Source organism: Macrobrachium nipponense, chromosome 16 (genome assembly GCF_015104395.2).
Source record: "Macrobrachium nipponense isolate FS-2020 chromosome 16, ASM1510439v2, whole genome shotgun sequence".
Lineage (NCBI taxonomy): Eukaryota > Metazoa > Arthropoda > Malacostraca > Decapoda > Palaemonidae > Macrobrachium > Macrobrachium nipponense.
The window spans coordinates 76,279,425-76,307,207 of record NC_087209.1 but is presented as its reverse complement, the minus strand read 5'-3'; the positions used below and the strand labels follow the sequence as shown (position 1 = coordinate 76,307,207).

At 42.6% G+C, this 27,783-nt stretch overlaps 1 protein-coding gene across 1 annotated transcript in view; it reads left to right on the top strand.

The window, feature by feature from the left end:
- Positions 1-27,783, top strand: part of LOC135195825 (alpha-mannosidase 2-like) — a 263,120-nt gene that overhangs the window by 77,040 nt on the left and 158,297 nt on the right. The window contains exon 10 of the mRNA XM_064222320.1: positions 5,208-5,385. Coding sequence (XP_064078390.1) covers positions 5,208-5,385 — 178 coding nt within the window. The remainder of the gene's footprint in view (positions 1-5,207; positions 5,386-27,783) is intronic.

Sequence of the window (27,783 nt, the reverse complement as noted above, 5' to 3'; positions counted from 1 at the left end):
CCATATCTGACGAGTTAAAGTTGATCGAATGTCAAATTTTTTTATATATATTTTTTATATGCAATTATTTCAAAAATAAGAAATGCTACAACCTTCAAATATTTTTCGTTTTATTCTACATGAAATTGCACATATTTTCATATATAAACTCTATGAAATGCCTATTATGAAACGGAGCAAATATTCCGAGAATGGTACGTACGCATTTCGGAGATTTGTGGCGGAGAATCCGCACGCGGAGGGAAGGAAAGATTTTTTTTCAAATTCACCATAAATCTAAATATTTTGCTAGAGACTTCGAATTTGTTTCAAGATGAAGATAAATGACTGAATATTACTAGACTGTAAGAGTTTTAGCTTACAATTGCGTTTTTCGACCATTTCGGTAGAGTCAAAGTTGACCGAACGTGGTTTTTTTTCTATTTATCGTGATTTGTATGCAAATATTTCAAAAATGAGAAAAGCTACAGCCTTCAATTATTTATTTCTGTATTCTACATGAAATTGCGCACATTTTCATATATAAAACTTTATGTAATGGCTAATTTAAAATGGTGCAAACATTACCACAATCGCACGTATGATTTTTTCGGAAGAGTTACCTTGCGGACGTAAAGAAAATGTTATTTTTTTCATAAATTCACCATAAATCGAAATATTGTGCTAGAGACTTCCAATTTGTTGCAAAATGAAGGTGAATGCTTGAATGTTACTAGAATATAAGCGTTTTAGCTTACAATTGCGTTTTTTGATAATTTCGGTAGAGTCAAAGGTTGACCAAAGGTTGAAATTTTGGCAATTATTGTTATTTATATGAAAATATCTCAAAACTGATAAGAGCTACAACCATGGGTTGTTTTTAGTTGTATTGTGCATGAAATTGCGCACATTTCCATATATAAAACTTTATATAACGGCTAATTTTTAAAATGGTGCAAACATTACCACAATCGCATGTATGATTTTTTTCGGAAGAGTTCCTTACCGCGCGGACGTAAGGAAAGAGTTTTTTCATAAATTCACCGTAAATCAAAATATTGTGCTAGAGACTTCCAATTAGTTGCAAAATTAAGGTAAATGATTGAATATTACTAAAATATAAGAGTTTTAGCTTATAATTGCGTTTTTCGACCATTTCGGTAGAGTCAAAGTTGACCGAAGGTTGAAATTTTGGCAATTATCGTTATTTATTTGAAAATATCTCAAAACTGATAAAAGCTACAATCATGAGTATTTAATTGTTGTATTCTACATAAAAATGCGCACATTTTCATATATAATACTTCATGTAACGGCTAATTTACAATGGTACAAAAATTGTCAAAGTGACGAAATAATTTTTGAGATGTGTCACAGATACTTTTTAGTGCGGCAAGAAAGAAATTCGCGCTTGCGCGCCTGCGTAACGATTGTAAACAAAACAACACCTTGATCCGTGAACTCCCAGCATCCCCCAAGGCATGTGATTCAAAAGTTTTAGGCTGGTAGGCCTATAAGTATTTTTCCGCGAATTTTAAAAAAAACTTTTGTAAGTCGACATAAAATACGTCCAGTCGGCACACAGGAGACAAAAAATGTCGACGTAAAATACGTCCAGTCGGCGTAAGAGGGTTAATAAACCTAAACTATGTTATTTATCATAATTTAATCATAAATGAAGATCCCTTTGCTCAATATCTTGCTTCTTTAGGCTCCTGGGGCACTGCATCAGGCAAGACAGGCGCTCCTTCCACAACACTCTCTCTCTCTCTCTCTCTCTCTCTCTCTCTCTTCTCTCTCTCTCTCTCTCTCTCTCTCTCTCTCTCTCTCTCTCTCTCTCTCTCTCTCTCCGCTAATATCTCCGACATTATGATATTATGAACTCTTATTAGAGTGAATTTTTTTCTTCTGTATGTTAGCAAGATGTTTTGCTTGTCTTTTCCTCTTTGGCATGATGAAATTCTTGCTGAAACAAAGAAAAACAGATTTAAAAGTAAGCGAATGTCAGAGGTGAAACTCGAATGTGTACTGTCTTTGATGTTTCTGCTCGCACTGAAGGGTGTAAGCTCATAACTTACCGTCTTGTGACTCATGGAATCTCTACAGATGCCATTGCTTACAATTTGTTTTGATATCAAAAGGTAATGATTATCAAAATTTACGATAACAGAAGAAATACTGCATTTTCTTGTACGGATCAATGTTTTTGGCTTATTGAGGTACTTTTACTAATTACCCTGTAACTATGAAAGTAAGAGGAATTTTTATGAAATATTTTGTATACACATTTTCCATTGCTATATGAAGCTCCATGAATTTTTTTGTGATTTTGTATTTTTTGCTCTTTATCACCATATACTATTGGCTTACCGGCTGGCCCCCTTAAAAGTATCGGATACAGGAAAAAAAGGGAAGCAGATAGACTGCAGAAGCAAGTAATTAGATCAGGGCATAAAGCTACCTTTTCTCCCCTTCCTGGTGAGCTTGGTCTGTAGTTAGCCCTACTTAGCCTATGATTTTTCCTATGCTAGGCCTAATACCAGTACTATTACTATAAATAGTACTGACATTTCCTCTTTAGCTCTGACTTTCGCTCCCCTATCAGTTCTGTGAATACTTAGAACCCCTATAAAAATGGTTAAAACTGCCTATTTTATTAGTTCAGACTCAAGAAAAACCCACTAAAAATGCTTATACAGGTGTTCTTCGGTTTTCGGCTGCTTCGCTCTATGACGCTTCAGTTTTATGGCAGTTTTTGAAAATATTAATTTAAAAATAAGGTTTCTTATGGCGCCACACTCGGTTATCAGTGCCATAAGCACCATAAGCCACCCATCCGCCATAGAGGTTATCGTGGCCGCCATAAAGCAAAAATCGGCATTAACCCTTAAACGCCGAGCCTCTATTTACAGAAGTGTCTGTCGTATGCCGGCAGCGTTCGGGAGTTAGCACCGAAGCGGAAAAAAAGCTTTTTTCAAAAAATTGAAGCACGCTTAGTTTTGAAGATTAAGGGTTAATTTTTGGCTCCTTTTGTCATTGCCCGAAGTTTAGTATGCAACCATCAGAAATGAAAAAAAATATCTATCATATACAGATATTGGAATATATGACAGCGCGAAAAAAAAATGTCATATATAATTGTATACAAATCATGCTGTGAGCAAAACGGTTAAAGCTAATGAGTTATTTTTTTTTCGTTGTATTGTACACTAAATTGTGATGATTTTGGCATATAACGAATTGTAAAACGATCAAAGCAACACAGAGAAAATATTATCACAAAATGATACATGAATCATATGCGCGGTCGTAAAAAACAAGTTTTTTCAAATATTCACCATAAATTGAAATAGTATTGTCCTAGAGACTTCCTGTTTAAACGTTGCAAAATGAAGGTAATTGATTGAATATTACTAGACTGTAAGTGTTTTAGCTTACAATTGCAGTTTTCGACCATTTCGGTCGAGTTAAAGTTGACCGAAGGTCAAATTTTTTCTATTTATCGTGATTTATATGAAAATATTTCAAAACTGATAAGCGGTACAACCATGAATTTTTTTTTTTGTATTCTACATGATATTGCGCACATTTTCATGTATAACACTTTATGTAAGGCCTTGCATTTTTTCCTCTCGATCGAGCTCCAACAAGTACTCTTCAGTTTCCTTTTGTTGGAGGCCTCCCAAATGCTTATGAATGCCCCCTCAGGACACTCTGATGCTTCCTAGGGGTCGTAAAAGGCACAGGATGTGGTCCTTGGTCCCTTTCGACCACACATGGCCGCACAACACGGCATTGAAAAGCTGGGTCACCTTGGGTGCTTGGTCCCTCTCCAGCATCCAAATCTAAAACTCGCCTCACACGCTTACTACTGACAGGCCTGACGACATTGGGACATCTCTGTAAACGTCCTATTGCGTCACAAGTACGCTAACACTCGCAAAAATTCTGCAAAACACGAATGCGTCAAGAAATCGCTCTCCGATGTCGCTGATGCTTTGTAGTGCGAGAAGAAAGAAATTCGCGCATGCGCGGCTGGATAACTCTTGTAAACAAAACAACAGCGTGATCTGTGAACTCCCAGCATCCCTCAAGGGGCATGATTTAAAATCTTTTGCAAACTAGGCCTATAACTATTTTTCCGTGAATATTTAAAAAAACTTTTTGTAGTTGACGTACCGAAAGTCCACTTGGCACCCGACAGACAATTTTAATCGACGTATTGTTTAAGGGTTAGGCAAAGTATGAAAGTCTAGGGATTAAAACACACTTATGGCACTCTTATGGCGCTCTTATGGCGCTGATAACCACTCGGAGCGCCTGACCAGGAATGGAACTCCTGCCGATAAATGGTGACACCGGTACCTGGTTTTTTAAAGTTTTTACCACAAAAGTGGATTTAATCATGAAGTTGATATGAAAATACAGTAATTTGTGGATATTTTTCATAGAAGAATACTTGAATTTGTGAGATTCCCGCAAATAATGGGTAAATATGGTCCATAGAGAAATCCGTGAATACATGAATCCGCAAATGTTGAGGATGTGAATACGGATTTCCACTGTACATAAAACCGTTTGCTAAGCTACCATACAGAAGTTGAACATCAAAAGTACTGGGACTTCATACATGTTCAGTACAGGCAGTCCCCGCTGATCAGCGGCACTGGTTGACTTTGTTTTGGTTTTACCAACAACAACCAGATTTTCGGCGCTGGTAAGCAGTTTATCAGCATCAGCAGGTTGTTGATCGGTGTCAGTAAGCAATTTTCAGCACCAAGAAGTGGTTTATTGGTGCTTATTATCATACCATAATTACTGTGATGTTCTGCTTATTGACAGGCAGTCCTTGGTTCTTGGCGGGGTTCTGTTCTCAGCAAGGGTGCTGATAAGCGAAAACTGCCATTAACAGAAACTCTGCAATTTATGACTCTTATACGCTGAGTTTTGGTTAATGGTACTGACAAATGAAACTTGGCCCGTTATGGTGCCATAAATTGCCGATTTTATGGCACTAGACAAGCCCCATAAAACCGGATCGCCATTAACTGAGTCCGTCATTAACCAAGTCCGCCATTAACTAAGGACTTCCTTACTTTGCTGTCCATTTACCATTCATCTGGCCCACTGGCTTATTACTGCGTAGTACCAATTCAGGGTTAATCTGTAATGTAATTTAGTTCTAAGAAAACATGACAACACAACATACTTTTTCTTCTAATTTTCAGGTCTCAGCAGCTTTTGGACCAGTATCGCAAGAAAGCTCAGCTATATAAAACCAACGTTCTCCTTATCCCTCTGGGAGATGATTTCCGCTACGTGAGATCAGATGAATGGGATAAACAGTTTGAAAATTATCAAAAATTGTTTGACTACATGAATTCAAAAGAAACCCTTCATGTAGAGGTAAAGTACTATTTTTTCAGACTTCATTTTAATTTTTCCCTTATCCAGTAGATGTTTTGCTGTTTTTATTCCTTTTGTTGTGTGTGTGTGTTATTGTAAAATTCTCAAATTCCTCAACTAGAATTATTCTTCAGTGCAAAAAATGTCTTAAGCAGCTTTTTCTAATTGCTTGTTCAACATCCCCTGCAGCTCATGAGCATCTTAATTTTTCTGCATTGTGTACTGTTTGTAACATACCATACATGTTTGCTATTGTAAATTTGGTATTGGATTTAAATTCATAATTTCTGGTTGTGTTGTGTCATAATCTTAACTTCAGGACTTAACAAAATATAGTGAATCTTCTTATGTCTAATAATGATTGTGGGTTCTTTTAATGATAAGTACAAGACCAATTGATAGTCACTCTCATTCTGTTTTCTTTATTCATGTATGTCATGCACGTCTATTTATAACGACTTCTTTATCAGCTTTTGCTTCTAAGTCTTTATATTGACTATATCTGGCTTGGATGTTTTATATAAGTAACTTACCAAGTAATTACATAGTATAAGTAACTTACCAAGTAATTACACTGCTATAGTTTCAAGTCATATGGCAGCTTAAATTTTGAAATTCACAGTAGCACTTCTTTTGTTTTGTGTAAGTGACTAGCCCCACCCACTTTCAGGGAAAGAGTGGAACAACTCGGCAAAGAGCTTCAATTTGTTTCCTAGTTGGTGAAGTATTTTTACCTTTGGTAGCCTTTGGCACAATTATCGAGTGTTAGGTGTTTTGTTTTGAGAACAATTTTTCACATTAAGACTTTCTTGATCAGAGACATTAATTTTCACTGACTTAGCCTTTTTTTTTTAACTAGTTAATTTGTTTACACATGAGAGTTCTGCAATTCTTTGTGAGACAGTTGGAACAGAGGAAGGTATCCGGACTCGTTTGTTTCCCATAACTCATAAAATGAAGAGGGATTTGCGATGGTGGAATTTCTAAAGAAGACTTTTGAAAGGAAAGTCTCTCTGCCCTCTAAGCCCCGACACAGATTTCTACTCAAACGCATTGGACCTAGATTGGGGTGCTCTACAGTGCCCCCCCCCCCCCCTGTTTTTTATGTTTTCACGTGTCCATGGTCCACTTTGTTGCGCATTTTTGTGAAACAAATGATTCACTTATCCACGGGCAACTTTCACCAATTTGTGGTGACATTTCTATGGACCATATCACCAAGATTATTGCCAATTAGTTTTTTCTTAGAGCAACATTACTTTTCACTAATTACGTTTATTTTTCATACATATTGTGTTTGTGAATAAATACTGATTTTTTATGATAAAAATTATTTACAGTATAGTAGTACATAATTATAATGTAATAATGTATCTATTAAGCTCATAGGTATGTAGAAGTACCCTTAAAGATATATACATACACTTCTAACACTTCGGAGAGAAGAGGAGAGAGAGAGAGACAGAGAGAGAGAGAGAGAGAGAGAGAGAAGAGAGAGAGAGAGATTATTGTTTTTCTTTAAAATACTTTCACATATGAATTTTGTAAGTACGGTTATATTGTTATTATTTTCTTTAAAAATACTTTACATATAAATTTTGTAAGTACAGTATTATTATTATTATTTTCTTTAAAATACTTTCACATATAAATTTTGTAAGTACAGTTATATTATTATTATTATTATTATTCATTATTATTATTATTATTTGGGTAGCAATCTTGATTACGAGGGCATAAGTATATTATTATTATTTTCTTTAAAATACTTTCACATATGAATTTTATAAGTACAGTATTATTATTATTATTATTATTGGGTAGCAATCTCGATTATGAAGGCACTAGTAATGTTCTTTAAGGTCCACAATAATATTCTGATGGAAGCAGTACTAAGATTTTGTAAAACCATGTAAAAGCTTTCGAACCCTACCCTGGGTCCATCTTCAGTCAAAGAACAATTTAACATAAGATATATGACAGTAAACAAGACAGAAATGTCAAGAATGGCTGGCCTTTTGGTAGTCAGATCTCCAACGGACACGGTGATGAAGAAAGTGGTCAATGGCACAAATGGGTAATTTCCTCTTTTCTGTTGTTATATCTGGCTGCTATCCTGCTGGATCGTCGTATGGGCTGACAGCCACATCAGGAGGAGTGGAAGGTGCTGCCTGTAACTCTGAATGACAACTGATAAACATGCGCTCTCTCTCTCTCTCTCTCTCTCTCTCTCTCTCTCTTCTCTCTCTCTCTCTCTCTCCCCCCTTTACTGTCTCTTGCTCTCTCCAACCATCTGTCTCTTTCACTCTTTCGTCTCAGTAATACCAATTCTCTCTCTCTCTCTCTCTCTCTCTCTCTCTCTCTCTCTCTCTCTCTCTCTCTCTCTAACATCCCTCTACTCTCTTTCTCTCCCATCTCACTCCTTTCTCTCACTCTCTCCAACCATCTCTGTCTCTTTCCTTCTTTCTCTCATCAATACCATCTATCTCTCTCTCTCTCTCTCTCTCTCTCTCTCTCTCCTCTCTCTCTCTCTCTCTCTCTCTCTCTCTAACACCTGCTCTTCTCTTTCTCTGTCTGTGTCTAACTCTCCCTGTCTTTTTTCCTTTTTCTTCTCCCTAACACCCCGTCTACTCTCTCACTTCCTCTCCCTCTCATTCTCTCTCTGTCAACCCCCTTCTCAAACTCCACCCTCTTTGATGTCATTGATGTTTACTCTATATTATTCTTTTCCAAATGATAAATCATATGTATGCAGAAATTACATATGATAAATGAATTCAATAAAGTACTAACTAAGTCTACGGACATAACCAACTCTGTTTCACAGGCAGAACCAGCTCCGTTTCAGGGAATCCCTTCTCACCCCACCCCCTTCAGAAGGGTGGGGAGGTAGGATGAAACCCATTACAAACCATCCTAGTGGTCCCCACTATAACCATGCCAAGTTTCATGTCCATCGAATCAGCTGTTTGGCTGTGATTGAGTGACAGATGTATGGACAGACAGACATAACGCCCGTTATAGTAAGATTTGAAAATTAGTAAATAATGCTCTCATTAGTGAATATTCATCGTCAGAACAATTCGCAAATAGGTGAATTTCCCACGAATAAAGGGTAGAGTTGGGCCAAAGAAAAATCCTTGAATAGGTGAGTCCGCGAATCTCGAGCGCGAATATGGGAGGTTGACTGTATACAAAAGTATCAACAAATGGGAGAGCTTCTGCAAACTTGGAATATACAAATATGTAGGTAAATTAACATAAAAACAAGTAAATTAAAAGTGCAGAAGTTCAATAGGCCTATATGAAAAGCAGAGACTTGGAAGAATGGAAAGATTTTCTAAGGAAAGCAAGTTATAGGGATCAACTAGATGGATATGGCTCCCAGGAGACAATAACAGACCCATGGATTAAAAGAAGTAAAAGATAATGGTGGGCATTTGAAACTCCAGAGAAGTGCATTTGGCAACAGGGGACAATGCCTAAATTGCCATGAAGGAGCCAATAGGTTATAGTTTGAATTTTGGCCTAGCCTAACCCCTTTATTTCTCTACAAAAATGAATAATCTACCCACCTGTACGCTTTCTCCAACTCCAGTACACTCCAGAAATCACCTTAAAACACCAGCACCACAAGACTTACGACCCAAAAAACAACTCCTACCAGACAGAGAGCTCTCCCATACCAACCACACACCACCAACACGTGCTTTCTACTCCCCCGTGTTATTGTTTACATCCTGCCGACGCCGCCACCATCTTGTCTATGACGTCACAGCCTATGACGTCACAACACAACTTAAATACATCAACAGACACCTTCTAGAATCTACCACATGCTGTCCATATATAGGACACCCACCATATTTCAACAATGCATAAAATACCCATAACAATTATACAATATATAATCACACTTATCTATACCCATAACAGTTATACAATATATAATCACACTTATCTCTTTCTCCCTCCCCTCCGACTGTTTCCTAACCTAGTATTCCCCTCTTAATTTCCTTCGTCCTCCAACTCTTTACCCTCTACATAATTTCTAATACATTCCCCTGAAACTCCTGCTTAGTTAATACATCAGCCACTTGCTCCTTTCCTTTTATCCATCTCACTCCTTTATTTCCCCGGATTCAATGGTTTCCCTTATTGCAGCAATATCTATTTTTAATCTCTTGCTACTTACACCAGTGCTCGATTTGATGGCGGTCATTAGTGTTTTACTATCAGTGTTAACCAAGGCTTCTAAATTTCTCCCTCCTACTACCTCTTCCCACAAATGCTTGAAATATATCAATCCTTCTACAGCTTCCCCAACACTCAGGGCTTCAGCCTCAATGGTGGATTTTGCCACTCTCCTGGATTTCCTAGACTCCACCATATGGGACTTCTCCTCTTCCCATCTGTCAAGGAAATAATATAACCCAGTTGAGTATGGCCATCTTCTATGTTTCCAAATGAAGCGTCTGCATAGGCTTCCCAATAAACCCTTTCTTCTTCCATCTCACTTATTGTAACTTCGCCCATCATGCTCTTAGTTTTTCTCACAATTTTAATAAGTTTCTTCATATCCTGAGTTGTTCCTTCTTTAAATGCTTTACTTAATTCGCTAATATCATATGATATTTCTGGCATCGTGTGTAGTGATACCCAATTCAGCTGTCCTACCACTGATCTGTACTCTGTTAACTCCTTTTGTTCTAGCACTCTATTACCCGTATATCTTCTAGCCTCTGGTTCTCTTATGGAATTTATATACTGCCACTGATTAAGGGAAAAATCTATTCTCCTTCTGCTCTATTACTACTCCTATATACTTGAACCTTTTACTCTCTTGTTCTCCTACTTGCAATTTCCCTTTCAATCTCCCAATCGTTTCCTTTAAGAATCCTTCAGTTCCTCCGTAGCAAAAATCATCTACGTGTGTACACAAAATGCCATTCATTTTATTGTCCTTTTTCCAAAAGAATATATTAGGTTCTAGTCTACTTCTCTCACCTTGAAGCTCCTTCACTACTTTCACCACAATTTACAATACCATGCTTTTGCTGCATCCTTGAGCCCATAGACTGTTTCTTCAACTTCCATAATCCCCTCCAACCATCTTCCCTTGGTGGCTTCAAGTACACTTCTCTTTGTATCTCGTCACCTTGTAAATATGCAGTTTTGACATCCAATGTATAACAATTCCAATTTTTTTCACCTTTATTATGGTTAGACAGAATTTTAAAATTTCAGCATTGCATGTGGGAGCATCCTTTTCCACTCAGCCATTTCTTCTTCAAACCCTCTAGCTACCAATCTTGCTTACATATCCTTTCCCCCCCTTTTATCTTTCAGTTTACTATCCATCTTGTAGATATAGCTTTTTGTCCAACATCATTTACCTCCTCATATACCTGGTTATCTCTCCAACTTAGAAGTTCTTTTCTTTTTCTTTAGCTTCCATTATGCTTCTATTTTCAAATCCCAGCAACACCTCCTCTTCATCTTCAGTTTTTTCTACCTGACTATAATCCCTCAAGTTAACCCACCCTTTGTCACCTGACTGTGAGTCTCGTATATTGTACGAATCAGCCCATGCTTGGCTTGATCTTTTTCTGCAAGACCTAAAATAGTCCATTCTTCTACTTGTCCTGTATCATTGTTTATAGCTCTAACTCTATTTCCCTTTTTGAATTTTGGTATCTCTTCCATTAACTCGCCTTCTATTGACCCACTTTGCCCGCCCGTTATCTTCCACTGTTTCCTCTATCACCTCTCTTTCTATAGTCTCTTCTGTGTCTGCATTCCTTCTCTCACCTATTATCTCCTCTCCTTCTAGCCAATCTACTTTCCCTTCATTTGGGCCATCTGACCTACCTTTCACCCCATGGGATTTATCTATTCTAGCCGATATCTCTTCTGTATCTGGTGATCGTCGTTGAATCCTTGTCACATGTATCCTAGCAACTTCTCTTAAAGAATCCCATGTTTGACTATTATTGTTTTCCCCGATACTCCCACTACCTGAGCAGGTCCTCTCCATTCATTTTCATTTTCCCTCTTATAGAATACCTCATCTCCTACCCCTGCTTCTTCAAATTTATGTTCTCTGATGTTTTTGTTTAGCGCTATTCTTATTTTATTACAGGACTCATTTTTATAAATGCTTCTCTGGCCTTGTACATTGCATTCAGTGTGTCCCTTACCATACCCTCTTCCATCCCTTTTTCTCTGCTTGCAGGACTTGAACTTTCTTCTCCTATTAGGTTAGGCAGTGAAGGGTTTTTTCCAAATACTAATTGGTTGGGAGAGAAACCTCCATTATTCATTAAACAGTTCCTAGCACTCACTACCCATTTCAAAGCTATGGGACCAATCTACTTCCTCTTCCTCCATCATCTTCCTTACACTTCCCTTGATCATGCCTACGGTCTTTTCACATAATCCGTTGCTCCACGGAGATTCTGATGCTGTTGGCTAATACTTTAATATTCCATTTTTCTTGCCATCCTCCTTACTTTTTCATTTTGAAATTCTCCCCATTATCTGACAATATTTTGGAGGGCGCTCCAAATATAGCAAACCAGCACTCAAAAAGTATCTTTATTATAGTTTCTGGTTTCTTATCTTTTATCCAACAGGCCTGACAATATCTCGTTGCCATATCCACTATTACCAAGAACTTTCTCTCTTCTATCTCTCCCACATCCATCGCTACGACTTCATTGAACGTTTTACTCCAAGAAAAGCCTACTGCCGGTTTGGCGGGGTTTCTTTGTATTTTTTACAAACCTCACAATTTTTAATCAGTTCCGTTAGTAACTTTCTTATTTCCTCTTTTTCTTTTGAATTTTTAACCCATTAACCTTTTTGCACTTTTTTCTTTTTCGATTAAAAACCATTACTCCATTGTGCTTCCTCTGTTAGCTTCCATGACCAAACTGTAAATGTAATTTCTTCATTGTGTTCTTAATTTCCCTCGGATTCTTTCCCTTCCAACCCTCCCAGTAATAATTCTTCTACCTTCCTCCTCCTTATAGGTACTCTTAAATGACCCTGTTCGTCTTCTCTTAACTCTACTTTCATTCCCCCTAATACTTCTACTATGACACAATTTTCTTTCAAATTTAGGGTCATACCCATTTTACTCATGGTTTGCTTACCTATCAGCCAGGGTATATCACCTTGCAGAATTTCCGTCTTCAAATAAAACTTTCTGTTTTTTAGTATCACAGGTATTTCTATTATTCCTCTTGGACTTATAAGATGTCTCACCAAAATTAAACACTTTATTAGACTCTGTCCTAGTGTCCCTCATTCTCCTCAACTCTTCCTGACTCAAATCCATGACAAATACGTGCTAGTCACAATTCCCTGCAAACTGTTGATTTACACCCTGTGTCCAAAATTGCATCAACCACCTCCCACGATGCTTCACTATTTTATTAACTTCTCCTACATAAACCTCTTCTTCTTCTGTCCCATTTTCTGTTTTCAGCTTATTTTCTTCTAGTCTTGTTTCAGTTTTCTTCCTATTATGAAAATTTGAGGACAATCTAGCCCAATGCCATTCTGAGCTGCATATTGCACATACTGTTACCTTCCCTTCTTTGTTTATAGGATTTCTACCACCCCTTCCTCGGTTCCATCTTCCCCGATATCTTTTGGTTTTCCCTCCCTCCTCACCCAGAACTGGCATTGCCTTCTGACGAACCCCACCATTCCCGTTCCTCTTTAGTCCCTAATCCCTCAAATAGTCTTTTCATTGTTTGCGACACTGTTCCGTACTCTAGCTTTTCTTGCCCACAAGCCGATAATACCAGTTTGTTTTTTATTTCCGTGAGATTTGCTTGCTTTATTACATGATACCCCTTGACTTCGCCTTCAAGTGCGCCTTTCCCCATTGCTCTTTCACACTCAGATGCTGCCTCTTGTATCTAATTAAATAGTCCGCCATATTTTTCACTAGATTCTCTTCTTATTAGAAGGCATCTTTTTATCTTTTACCGTAATTCTCCATTACCCGAGTCTTGTTTTAGATAGGCTTATCTAGTTTCTCTAGGATTAACTTTGGACCCTCTGTACCAGTAAGTTATCTTTATCTAATGCTTCCACTAGCTCTCGGGCTTTCCCTTTTAAGCTCATTCTCATTTCTATCGCCGGGTATTTTGTATCTTCTCCATACAACAATAGCCAATCTTCGGCTTGACCTTTCCATTCTTTGTATTCTTCTTGTATCCCGCGCTAAACCTAGGACATTCCCTTCTCCATCTAGTAGTCTCCCTTTGTTCACTGTCGGATCCAGGCATCTCTGATCAACCACGCTCTGCTACCAGTTTGAATTTTGGCCTAGCCTAACCCCTTTATTTCTCTACAAAAATGAATAATCTACCCACCTGTACGCTTTCTCCAACTCCAGTACACTCCAGAAATCACCTTAAAACACCAGCACCACAAGACTTACGACCCAAAAAACAACTCCTACCAGACAAGAGAGCTCTCCCATACCAACCACACACCACCAACACGTGCTTTCTACTCCCCCGTGTTATTGTTTACATCCTGCCGACGCCGCCGCCATCTTGTCTATGACGTTCCCACAGCCTAGACGTCAACACAACTTAAATACATCAAACAGACACCTTCTAGAATCTACCACATGCTGTCCATATATAGGACACCCACCATATTTCAACAATGCATAAAATACCCATAACAATTATACAATATATAATCACACTTATCTATACCCATAACAATTATACAATATATAATCATATAGTGCCCATAGAAACCAAAGAGGAGAAGTAACCCCAGATAATGCCAGTAAAAAACAAAGAGAAGTAACCCCAGATAGGTCTTTGATACCTGAAAACCTTCTGGAGGGGATTCCCCTTCCAAACAATAACCTTTCCTCCTCCTTCTCCCCTTCTCTCCGTCTTCTATACATTAACAAGTCTTCCATAAAGGTAATAGTGATGTTAAATGTTCCATATTAATTTCATAGTTGTTTATATTTGTTTCTCATTGTTTTCGGTACATAAAACTATGTTTATTCCCTATAAAAGGTATTTTTAACAATATTTTTTGGATCTGGAATGCAGTTAATTGTACAGGCAGTCCTCAGTTATCGGCAATCCTATTTTATGGTGCTTGTCTAGCGCCATAAAATCAGCGATTTAGGGCGCCATATATCGCTGAGTTTCAGTTAATGGCAGTTGTCACTTATCGGCACACCTCCGGGAACGGAACCCCCGCCAATAACCATGACCTGTCTGTATGTATTTACATTATTCCTTATGGGAGTTATTGTTTTAGTTTTCGTATGGTTTGGACTTTGTGAGAGGTTCTGGAATGGATACAGGCAGTCCCCATTTATTTGGGTGGGGTGGGGGGCGAGTGGTGTGCCAATAAATGAAAACCGCCATTAACCGAAACTCAGTGATTTATGGCACCGTAATGGGGCTTATGGCGCTGATAACCGTTATCAGCGCCATAAGCACCCTTATGGCGCTCCATATGAACCCTTGTGGCGCAGATAACCAGAACTCATCCCGTTATGGCGCCTTAAATTGCTAATTTTATTGGGATCACCGATAACCAAGTCCACCAATAATTGGGGACTGCCTGTATGTGCAAAAACCAAGTTTCTACAGCGTAAGCATATTAGTTTATGTGGTACTGGGCATTTGGCAATTATAAGCATTTTTAGAGGGGATTTTTGCATTTCTGTGGATTTTACATGTCCGCAACAGGTCCTGGAACTTATTCCAGCATAAAAGTAGCGGAGCACTGTACTGGGAAACAAGGAAGTTTCCAGGATATGGTCCCCAGAATAGAGAAAATTACACACCAACATCAAGGAATTGAAGGCAGTTCATTTGGGACTACAGTTCTTTGCGACGGGGGTTTTCAATAAGACAATGGTGGTCCATTCGGAGAACATCATGACCCTGTCTGACATCAAGAAGCAAGGGGTGACTCACTCTTTCTCCCTCTGCGAGGCAGCGAGGTCCCTTCTTCTCTGGGCAGACCAGAGTCAAACCAGGAATGCTACATTGTTTATTCAAGGCAGACAAACAAAGCTGTCACAGACAGGTCCTCCATGCAGAATGAACCCTGATGGAATCATTGCCATCTGTTGTTCTATTTGCCAACATGGACCCATTGGCATGGGCATCAGACACCATGCTACAGGACTGGTCGAACAAGGATCTGTATGCACTCCCACCATTCAGCATGTTAAGGGAAGTTTTCAACAGATTTGAGGCCCACAAGAATGTGACAATGACCTTAGTATTTTTGGCCTCTGATGGAGTGGTTCCTGTATCTCCTCGAACAACTGGTAGACTTTCCAAGGCTACTGCCACAGAAACCAAGTCCTCTCAGACAGCCCCACTTCAGATGTTCCATTCAAGGATTGTCCTCTTGCCCAGACAGGATTCAGACTGTCAGGAAGCTCGTTGGAGCAAAAGCATTTTCAAGGAAGGCTGCAGAGGCTATTGCAAGGTGTAGATGTCAATTCTCTAGCAGTCTACAAAGCTAAGTGGTGTAGGAGACATAACTTCTGAGATTCTCTAGAGGTCTGTCTTTCATCATAGCAGTTTGGATTTATCTTTAAACCAAGATCTGTCCGATCTTATTAAATCATTGGACACAGCCAAACAAAAGAAAGTAGAGTCATTATCATGGACCTTGGCTGTGGTTCTAAAATGGCTGTCTGGTCCCCGATTCGAGCCCCTTCATTTGAGGCTGCTAAGGGACCTTTCTGGGAAGACCCTCTTCCTTATAGCTTTAGCAACTGCTAAGAGGGTCAGTGAGCTTAGTGTTGGTGACCAAAACTGTACTGCATATTCAAGATGGGGTCTAACTATTGATGTGTAGAGCTGCAGCACAGTATCCTTGTTTCTGTATTTGAACTGCCTCTTTATGTATCCAACTAGTTTCTGTGCCTTCTTTTCTGCTTTTGTGCACTGTTTTGTGGATTTTAAGTCCTTGGTAATAATGACTCCAAGGTCCTCCTCTTATTCTACACTATTTATGTCATTCCCAAGCAGCACGTAGCTGGCATGAGGGTTGTTCGTTCCTGTTTGTAACACTTTGCACGTATCTACGTTAAAAGGCATCCGCCATTTTTTTTATCACTCCTATTTTCATTTGATCATTTCTTAAACTTTCCATTTTATCTAGGTCTGCTGCATTTACACCTAGTTTGGTGTCATCTGCAAATTTGGCTATCCTGCTAGTTAAGTCTACATTAATGTCATTAATGTAAATAAAAAACAAGAGAGGGCCAAGGACAGAACCCTGGGAACTCCGCCTGTTACATCTGCCCATTCTGATTCTTCACTATTTGTTACGCTGTTTCTCCTACAATTCCTAAAGCTCTAACTTTTGTCATCAGTTTCTTGTGTGGGACTTTGTCAAAGGCCTTTTGGGAATGTCCCAGATACCTAGCATGATATGAAAAAACTCCAAGAGGTTTCATAGGCAGGATCTGTTTTGTCTGAAACTGTGTTGACTGTTTAACAATAAGTTGTTTCTATCTGTGATCCACAATTTTATCTGCAATTATGGACTAAAAAATCTTGCAAACAACCGACGTTAGGCAGATTGGTCTATAATTTCCCAGCTCTTCTTTTGGACCTTTATGTAAACTGGGGGCACATTTCCTAGTTTCCATCCTTTTGGTGCCTTTCTTTGTTCTGCACTTTGCCTGTAGAGTTTATATAGGTGAAGGGAACTATCTCCTCTTTTAGCTCTTTAATTTCTCTTGGATGAATCCCATCTGGGCCAGGAGATTTGAACTTGTGAGTTTGTCTGCTTTGTTTTTAATGTCCTCTTCTGTAAATATTATTTTGTCCAGTGGATCTGCCCCTTCATATTTAATAGCAGGTTCTGGTATTGAGGTAGTGTCTTCAGTTGTGAATACACTAGTAAAAAAACAAAAAACTCATTCAAAACTGCTTTTTCCAAGTCTGAGTTCACCAGGTTACCTCTAATGTCTCTTAGGGGACCTATGCTATTTTTTATTTGTTTCCTACTATTAACATGCGCAAAGAATGCTTTTGGGTTTTCTTTACAAACTGATGCAACTCTCTTATCTTCATTTATCTTTGCATTTCTTACTAATTTGTCCACCAATCTGCAGAGTTCTTTATGCCTGCTTGCCTCTATTGGTGTTGGGTGTGGGTTCATTGATTTGTGCAATCTGAGAGAGAGAGCGAGAGAGAGAGGGAGGTTGTGATTTTGTGGGACTTTAATTTTGCATTTGTTCGATACGTAATACAAACCATCGGTCCTTTAACAATAGGAAGTAGTTAGCGGCAGCTGGAACGGGCGGTCGTAAGCTTCGAACAAGGGGGAGAACGGTAGTTAACTGCTTGTCCGACAGTCGCGCGCCGCGCGACTGGGAGGTAAACAAATCACTTTTGCTTTCGGCCGCAGGTGTGAAGACGTGTTCGTCATCGCTCTCTGCCCGCTTCATCGTCGTCTGCTTTGTTTATATTGTGTTTTCTACTAATGGTTTGTTTGACTTGAAAATGAAACTGTAAGTTACACTGTTTTCATTTCATTACTTAATTATGAACCAACATGGAGCTATCGCCGTAGATGCGGCGATTTCCTCTCTTTTCATGAATTGAACCCTTGAATTATGTCTCGGTGCCGAGGGCGGGCGCGCTCGCGCCGAGTCATGTATTTTGGGGGGGGCGAAAGTGTGTAATTGAAAAATGTAAGTACTCTTTTCATTATATTCTTTTTGCGCCCTTGTGCGTTCTGTTACCGAGAGAGTGATTGCGCTCGGCACGAGCCTTTTATTTTGTATAATAGATTGCAATGAAAGTGGATTCGCAATTGCAATATTCTTTTCATTTTCATTTATTTATTTGCATGAAATTTAATTTGGATCAATTTTCGTTCTTACCCGGGAATTGATCCTTACGATTATTTTATGTGAAAGGTGAAATTCGCAAGTGCAGTATTTCTGTTTCATTGTTTTCATATAACGAATTTTTATGCATAGCATCATATTATTTGGATCAAGTTTCCGTTTATTATTACCCCGTGGGAATTGGATCTTTTACACCCCTTTTCAAGTTTCTATGAAGTGAATCGGCAAGAGGGCAGTATTCTGTTTTTCATTTTTCATAATTACTTTTCACTGCTGTGCGGGGGTAGGGGAAGCGAAGGTCTGCCAGGAAGTCGTCGGAAAGCTCTCCCGCGACTCCCTTGGTATTCGATTCTTCGTCTTCCTTCCTGCCCTCCGCTCAGCTTCTTCGTTGTATTTTGTATTTGGGGTCTTCCTTGCGTTCGGGGTGCGGGGGGGGCATGTCTTCCCCCCGTGCGTGAGGGAACCCCTCTTACTAATCTACCTATGTTACCGCAGGTGCTACATCCGTGGGAGACGACCTTGGACAAGGTATGGACCACCGCCTGGCGGCAGGGCAGTGCCTAGCATCCACGGGATGCTGCAGCGTCTAGCGAGGTCTGGGGCGGTCTCCACTACTACCACGGCCACTTATGCTGCTCCCCCCCCTCCTCCTGGCTCTACACTCCCCATGCTGTGTCGGTGACGCCGTCTGCCGCTACTAGGGCCGCCGCCGTACCGAGGGGGGATTGCCGCCGCCGCCTGTTTTCTTCGTGTTGCTTGCCCCAGACTTCCGCTGTTCCAGCAGCTCGCACCCCTGGACCGGCCGCCAGTACCAGGTTCCGCTGGCTGCCGATGATTCTACGAGGCGATCGCTGGGCCTGCCGTACCTGCCGCTGATGTGATTACCCCAAGCTGTTGCGGCTTGGCTGTCACCCTTCTGGGTCTACAGCTGCCGCTGTTCCTGCCGCTCCTGAGCTGGTTGCTGTTCCTGTCGCTCCTGGTTCCTGAGCCTGTCCATGCTGGACCTGCCCACGGTGTGTCTTCCCCAGTCCCAGGTCCTTCCGGACAGGTGCAGTCGGGCCGTGTTGCTTCGGCAATAGCCCCGGCTCCGGCCTGGATGGAGGACCTGACGACTGTCCTGCGTGAGCTGACGAGGAAGAGGAGAAGAGGAAGCTGTCATCTTTGTCTTCATCGTCTGCTGCTGCCTCTTCCCCTTCGACTTCTAAGGCCCATAAGCCGAAGAAGAAGAAGGCTGCCTTCCCCCCTAAGAAGTCTCTTCGGGAACTTCTAAGGGCCCGTCCCACCCCAGTGGGACGGGGGGTCCTTCTGCTGGTCCTCCTGCTCCTTCGGGAGCGGGCCCGTCGCCCCGTCCGTAGGAAGAGATAGACGCGGGACCAGAGGAGTATCGGTTAGCTCTGGTACTTCCTCGCCTGGTGCTAGCGGTGATGCCGCTACGCCAGGTTCCGGCTCGGTCTCTCGTTCGCGAGAGATCCCGAGTGTACGTTTCTCCCTCGGGAGACCGTGCAGCCAAGTTTCGGCGCCAGAGTTCGCTCGGCGCCAAGACGCGGCACGGAGCAGAAGGCTGGTGAGAGCCGCTCAGGTGACTCTCGCCAGGCCAGCGGCCGCTCTTGCAGCGACCAGCTGGTAAACCCAACCCGGGTTTTCCCCCTTTTTCCCCCCTAAGAAGGCTCCTTCGGGAAACTTCTAAGGGCCCGTCTCGCTCCGGCGATCGGGGAGCTCTTCTGCTGGTCCTCCTGCTCCCTCGGGAACAGGCCGTCTCTTCCTTCTACCAAGGAGAAGAAGACGGGGACCAGAGGGAGTACCAGCTTCGGCTGGCACTTTTTCCTCGCCTGGTTCTAGCGGTCTGCCGCTAAACCAGGATCCGCCGTCGGATTCTCGTTAGCGAGAAGTACCGAGTGGACGGTCCTCTCCCGCGGGAGACTGTCCAGCCAAAGTATTGACACCCGAGCTCGCTCGCCGTCAAGACCGAAGCGCGGAGCAGAAGACTGGCGAGAGTCGTGCAGACGACTCTCGCCAGGCCAGTGGACGCTCTCGCAGCGACCAGCTGGCTGTTCGGGTTGACGTGACGGTCGCTGACCAGCCACGAGTTGAGGCGAGGAAGGGGTCCCCCGCGGCCGTCTGGTACCAGCCACGGCTGGTACCAGCGGCTCGACGCGCCGAGAGGAGCTCGCCGGTCTCACTGCGACAGCGAACCTAGCAGGTCATCTGACGCCGCTCCCATCGGGACCGGGCGGAGACGGTAACCAGCAACAGCTCGCCTGACGCTAGAGATCAGCGTCGACGTTCTCAGCCGAGCCTCTCGCCCCAGGCGAGCGGCAAGGCTAGGCCTGCTGCTCGATCGCCACCGCGGGTTGATGATCAGCAGCAGCCCTCCAAGCACGCTGGTCCTGCCAGCGAGCTAGGGGGGAGCGTCAGGTCTGCCTCTCTGTACCTTCAACCTCCTCGGGCTACACCAGGAGGAGCGAGGTACCTATGAGTGATCGCGAGAGGTGCGCCGCTCGCGATCCCGCTATGACGCCGTATGGACAGGCACGGTTCTAGGACCGACCAGGACATACGCGCAAGTAGCTGGAGGCGACCGTCAGGGGTCTGCCGCTGTTCCTCCTTCGGAAGGAGGAGTATCTCGGGATCTGTTCTTGCTGGAGGGACTGGACGGTCCTACTCCACAAGACGCGGTTACTCCCGAGATACAGAGGAATTTGCAGAAGTCATTATTAAGCTGATTCGTCAGCATAATGACCTTGCGGAAGGATTGCCGCTCCCACCAGCAGAGCCCACGTCTCTGCTCGAGTCGTTTTGGGGCCCGAGAGGGAACCCAAACCGACGGTGGGTCTGCCGCGATCGGAGCTTGCCGATTCTGTCTCGAACCAGAGTCTCTCGTCTCCGGACAAGAAGGCTCTCTCAGTTCTGGCCGGTCGATCAAGCTACTTCCACCTCCTCTACTGCGACAGCGGCGTTTCTACGTGTCTTCGGACACCGTATTTTAATACTCCTTCGGTCCTCCTGAGAGGTTTCGACCTCGACGAGGACTGGAATGAGTCGGAGGACGGTATCGGCTTCTCTCTGTCAGGTGTCGATCAGCCCCACCCAGACGACGTTCACAGTGGCGGCAGACCCTTACCTACAAGTGAGAGTCTTCGTAACCCTCCGCGGGAAAACGTTTTCTCGACGATACGTTTTCCCAGACTCTGAGAGACCATCGCCGCAAGGCGATGGCTGCTCCTATTCTTCTCCAACTGCTAGTTCCACTGGAAGGCGAGCGAGTATCCAATTCCTCCCCCATTCCCTCTCTCCTTACGGCTACGAGGGAAAGGGGAGGGATCCTACAGAGATTTCTCTGTAGGATCCCACGTTCGGGACTGCGCTACCGGGGGGACCTTCGGGTCCTACCTGACGTAAGCCCCGGTCGTTGAGGAGGGATCCTGCCCCCATTCTCGATTTCTACGGGAATCGAGTAGGACCACCAGCCGATATCGTTTCACGAATTCGGTGGGGGGGTTTCGCAGACTGCTTAGAATTCTACGGAATTTCTAGCGCATTCAGAGTGTTCGAATTTTTTACGATCTCCAAACACTTAGGCGAGGACCACGGTCTAAAGTGAGCGAGACGAGAATCCCCGATGTTACACGATAATCGGGAACCTCGCCTATGCTCGAATTCCTGGAATTTCTAGCATTGGGAAGAATACTGCTGCTGAAAGAAACTATCTTACAGTAGGCGACCAACTGGAATAGAGAAGATCGGACGGGAATATCCAGTTTGGCTTGAACTATCGTCTTAGTATTCTGTTCACCATTGAAGCTTTCCTTCGAGGAAGACTTCTCCTTCACTCTTTGATAGAGATCGAAGGTGGTCGATCTCCAATCCTTATTTTGTTTTCTTGAAGGAAAGAATTTAGGATGGAGATCGTTGTTCAGAATCCTACAAATATATACGTATATTAACCTCGCGACATGATTCTACTAAGCAGTTGAACTGTCCGAGGGGTAGGCGCATTATCCTAGTTATCTACGGATTGCGACTTAGAAGAGAAGTATTCTAATTGAACTGCAACTCGGGGTTGCCTGCAACCTCCCAGGAGTTTTCAGTTTCAATTAGTTATACTTATGGTTTTGTCACGACAACACCATTTCAACTTTTATATTTACCGAAATTCGTTTCGCCTAAATATAATTGCTCGAGCATATCTTTTATGCTCGGTAGTTCTAGCCGAACGCATTCCTTCGTGGAATAATGGATTACATGGCATCTCAGGATGACGAGTCGGCGAGAGCTCAGGCTCAACTACTGCGTATTGAACTGCCTGACAGCAGCTCAGTATCAGCTGGGCCTCCGAGATGGACGGTCAGTTATGTCTCTCTCTCCCCTGGTTGATTGACTACCGAACCGTATCTCTGCCCAACAATCATGGACTTAGGTCTCTGATTAATGGGGATTCTCGCAATAATGAAGGACCATCTACTGCTGTGACGCTAGATTCCATCGCCTTCGACATTGCGAGAATTTTCAACAGAGATATCTCTTGGACTCTTTCATCTTTCTGTTTACCGCACGGTAACAGAAGTCTGTACAAGTCTCCCGCTGCATCGCACTGCGATAATGCGAATGATTTTGCAGACATCTGAGTTTGTCTTCAAAATATCTCATATTCGTAGGTGTACAATTGTTCATTGTTCAACCCGAATTACAAGATGTGTCAGAAGACATCGCCTACTCTCCGACCTGACAGCTCTACTTCCAAATGTTCAGCCCATGAGAAGCAGTTCTTCAGGCTGGCTCTTCCCCTGTGTTTTCATTACTGAAGAACGCCCCGCTTTCATTGCAACTACGACTTCTCACCGGACAGCAATGAAATAGCGGTTAGCGTTTTCAGTCATTTGTAAGCACAGGTTATGAATCTTGAGAATCCTTCTCTCGATTCGTCTGTGAAGACGTAGGTTGCATTCAATATCTACCTTCGTCTTCAACGGTACATAGTGTTGTTTCTCCTTAGCTGAGATTCAACAACCATGAGATGTTTTGCCTTCAGGACCTCGGTCTCTAGAAGGCAATTGACTTTCGCCTGTTGGGCACATGCCTTAAGAGAATCATCACCTCGCTGTCCGGCATTGGTGACAAACAAATACATTATTTGTTTGGTCTCTCGGCATAACCCTTTAAAGGCGAAGGTCACGTGACTTACTCGGATGACAACTTGCCTACCTACCGAACGCAGTCAGTCGGCAGCTGTCAGAGCGCCCCGAGTCAGTTACGAACTACGCTGTTGACTTAGTTCGGTTGTTACAGAGCAATCATTACTTCGTTTTAATAGCTTGTCACAGTACCCATACCATCGACACCCACCATGGAGTGTCGGTGTCCTATCCACTACCGAGAACTTCGCTGCATGGGGATAGGAGGATGCGAGAGACTTCGTGGCAAACGGACAGACCAGTATGGGTACTGGACATCACCGAAGTATAGAAGAGGGATAGGTCATGCGACTATTTCCTTCTTTTCCTCTGAGGAACTGCATGACTTCTCCTGCGAAGTCAAGCATCCAGGGGATGGGGATCCGTGACGCTCGATTTCGTACCGAACTTCGTAGCGAAGACCTCAGAACCCTTCGGTCCCTGACGATTGGTTCGAGTCGTTTCACAATCCCCTCCCATAATGGACTTCACCGCCTCGATGCGAAGGAGATACTGCCTTGTCCGCAAGAACTTCTCCGTGGCGCAGGTACTGAAGGCAGGGGGGGTCTGGTCGAACCAGACCACATGCCCTTCCTTCTACCTTCGGGATATTGCCCACAGGTCCTTGGATCTTTTTCCTTGGGACCCGTGGTGGCTGCTCAACACGTTGTGTAGCGAACCCAGACCCACCCTCGCAGAGGTTCTGAACAGCATCGAGTCCTGGTGTGACCGGTAAGAAGTAATGGATGAGTGAATGAGAGTGTGACTGGCTCCTCTTCCCATCTTTTTCTTCCCCTCTACCTGTGGTTAGAGGGACACGGTCGTCACCCTGCTGGATAAGGACAAGATGCAGGTGAGCTACTCAACAGAGCCCCATCCTATCCCTTTCACTAGGGATAGGAGCGTATATCCACCACTTCCTCCAACAAGGGGAGGAAGTGGATGCCAGCTTGAGACAACCCATACTTTATGTTGCCTCTTGCAAACAGGAACAAGTCTTGCTTGCTGGTACGAAGAGATACGCTTGCCTCTCTCTTAGTACTCGGCCCAGAGGTCTGACCATTGATCCTGCGGTGCACACCCCGATCAATCGGACAGAGGCTTGGATCCCTCCCTCGCTCTTACGACCAGGGAGGCATTCCAGGGATGGACGAACACCAGTCTGTTCATCAAAAGACTCAGATTCCTCCCACCAAGAAGTGAGTCTTCCTATTGTTAAAGGACCGATGGTTTTTGTATTACGTATTCGGAACAAATGATAATTTGTCGAAAATTGCATTTTTCCTAACTATACAAACCTGAGGTCCTTTACATATAGTCCTCCTCATGCCACCCCTCACTCTGCGTATTTTGCATGGGCCAAAAGCAAAAGTGATTGTTTACCTCCCAGTCGTGCGGCGCGCGACTGTCGGACAAGCAGTTAACTACCGTTCTCCCTTGTTCGAAGCTTACGACCGTTCCAGCTGCCGCTAACTACTTCCTATTGTTAAAGGGACCTCAGGTTTGTTATATTAGGAAAAATGCAATTTTCGACAAATTGTCATTTTATCGATATTTTGCTTTTTACTTTCATATTGTTATTTGAAAATTGTAAATAATTTTTATCATTAAAATATACCTGTCATGACAATACAGTAATTAGTGAATCTTGCTCTATGAAAAAATTTGTGATTTAGTTAATTTTCCGGGATATACTACAGTAGTGCCTCAGTTTACGAAATTAATCTGTTTCGAAGTGGCCTTCGTAACCTGATTTTTTCATATCTAGAACTACGTTTTACATGTAAATTGCCTAATTCATTCCAAGCCCTGCAAAATCACCACAGTAAATTTTATAATAAAGCTAAATTGACCAATAAACAATGAAATACAACAATTTGGACCATTCAATACCTATCCTAGCTGTGATTGTACCTGTAAATAAAGTGTATTAGTGAACAGGATACAAGAAATACTGTACGTATATGTATGTACGTATGTAGTAAAATGTGGAACCTTACCTTTTGAGTGAGGCAATGTCCGAAAGTGGCGACAAAGTAGGAGGACAAATGGCAGAAAACATGAACACTTAACTTTACGAAAAACTTTAAATTAAATTTTTTTTTTCTTTGCCTTTTCTGATTTTGTTTTTTACTTTTTTTTACTTTTTTTACTTTACGTTGTTTTTTAACAAATTTCAATTTTTTCACCACTTCGAATTTTCTGTTTTTTTCGTATCACTTGGACCTTCCGCTGCTTGTTTACTACTAAAGGAAAAAGGCCTCTTTAAAAATACTATCCAAGGAAGATTGCTTCTGCCTGCTTTTCAAAATGTTCCTGAAACAACTCAGGCAAACGTCATCAAATCAAACTACGGCAAGCATAACGACCTGTGTAAGCCTTTTCAGGGTGTCTCTTTTCTACAAATGTATGCACTTTGTGAAAACAAACAAAAAAAAAAAAAAAACAAAACAAAAAAAAAACACAAGCAGATACAACATCCTTAATTTTCTTAGCCGTTGTCATAGGGTCTTCCTGCTCCTCCTCGCTGCTGGTACGAAAACTCATCTTGAACGACGTTATGTTGCATGGCCTCCAATTCCTTCAGGTCATCCGTCGTAAGCTCCTCTTGGTGCTCATCAAGAAGGTCGTTGATGTCGCCCTCGTTGACGACCAGCCCCATGGACTTGCCGAGTGCAATGATCTCGTCAAGATCTGGTTGCGAAACAGTTTCAGGATCGTCAACTGTTCCTGAATCTGCAGCACCAGCTTCACCCACGTCAAATCCCTCAAGTCTCGAGTGGATACGGCATCAGGCAGAGTTTCCTCCATAAGGAATTCAAGGTTCGTCTCGAAACCTCCTGCCAAGCTTGGTGGGCGTGGAGTCGATGCATATGACGATGTCGAAGTGCTCCTTCCAAAATTCACGCAAGGTTGAGGTTTGTGGTATTGGTGATGTCGAAACATCTCTTGAAAAGATGTTTCGTATACAGCTTCTTGAAGTTCGATATCACTTGCTGGTTCATGGGCTGGCGGAGGAGAGGGGTGGTGTTAGGAGGAAAATAAGAACCTTGATGAAGGAATACTCCACTAGGATATCTTCCTCTAGGCTAGGAGGGTGGGCAGGGACATTGTCCAACACCAGCAGACATTTCAGAGTTGAGGTGCTTCTCTTCCAAGAATTTCTTCGCTGTCGGGCCGAAAAACAGATTTACCCACTCGGTGAACAAAAAAACCTCGTTACCCAGGCTTTCACATTAGCCCTCCACATCACTGGAAGCTTCTCCTTCAGCATTTTGTGGGCCTTGAAGGCTGAGTAGTCTCGGAATGATAGATAAGTAGGGGCTTCACCTTGCAATCCCCACTGGCTTTGGAACAAAGTGCGAGCGTAAGCCTGTCTTTCATAGGCTTCTGCCCGGGTAGCTTCTTCTCTTCTGCGTGATGTACGGTCTGACGAGGCATTTTTTTTTTTCAAAAAAAGGCCAGTCTCATCACAGTTGAAAAACTTGCTGAGAACTGTAGCCTTCGTTGATCATCATCCCGTCGAACGTCTTTTTAAAGGCTTCGGCTGCTTTTGTGTCCAAGATGGCCGCCTCCCCATGCCGCACCAATGGATGCCAGTCCATTTACGGAATTTCTCGAACCACTCATGCGAAGCCTTGAAGTCTGGGGTTGGCGTTGATGTCCCTTCTCCCCCTCCTGTCGTCTTCGGCCTGGGCAATCAAATCGCCGAAAATAGCGCTGGCTTGTGGCAGATTGCTGTCTCCGTTATCGTATCGCCAGCGATTTCTTTGTCTTTTATCCAGACAAGAAGCAGCCTTTCCATTTCATCGTGCACAAGGGGTCCTCTTGCTGGACAAAATAGTGACGCCCTTGGAAGGTGTAGCTGCTTTTGATGACATCCTTCTGCTTAAGGATGGTGCCTATTGTCGACAGATTTCGGCCGTATTCCTTGGCGATCACACTCAATTGCTTACCAGCTTCATACTTCTTGATAATCTCCATCTTCGTCTCCAAAGAGAGCATCCTCTTCTTTCGTGAATTTCAAGTTTCTTGGGGACCCATGACTACTTATATATACTGTACGTAATTATGTTATGTAGTACGTATATATATGTAGTAAAGTTCTCACACAGCACGATAAAGTACGTATACTACAAACGAAATCACTAACGAAACTTTACGTTATGAACGAAATTGTTAGAACGAAACGAATACCGATGATGCCGTGAAGTGACCGAAGAAGCACGCCACCACGTAGATGCATCATGGGGAGGGATGCTGACCAATAGGAGAGAAGGATCTCATGGCGGTGACTAGTATCAGGAAACCAATGGTGAGAGGGCGGGAGGATGGTGGCGA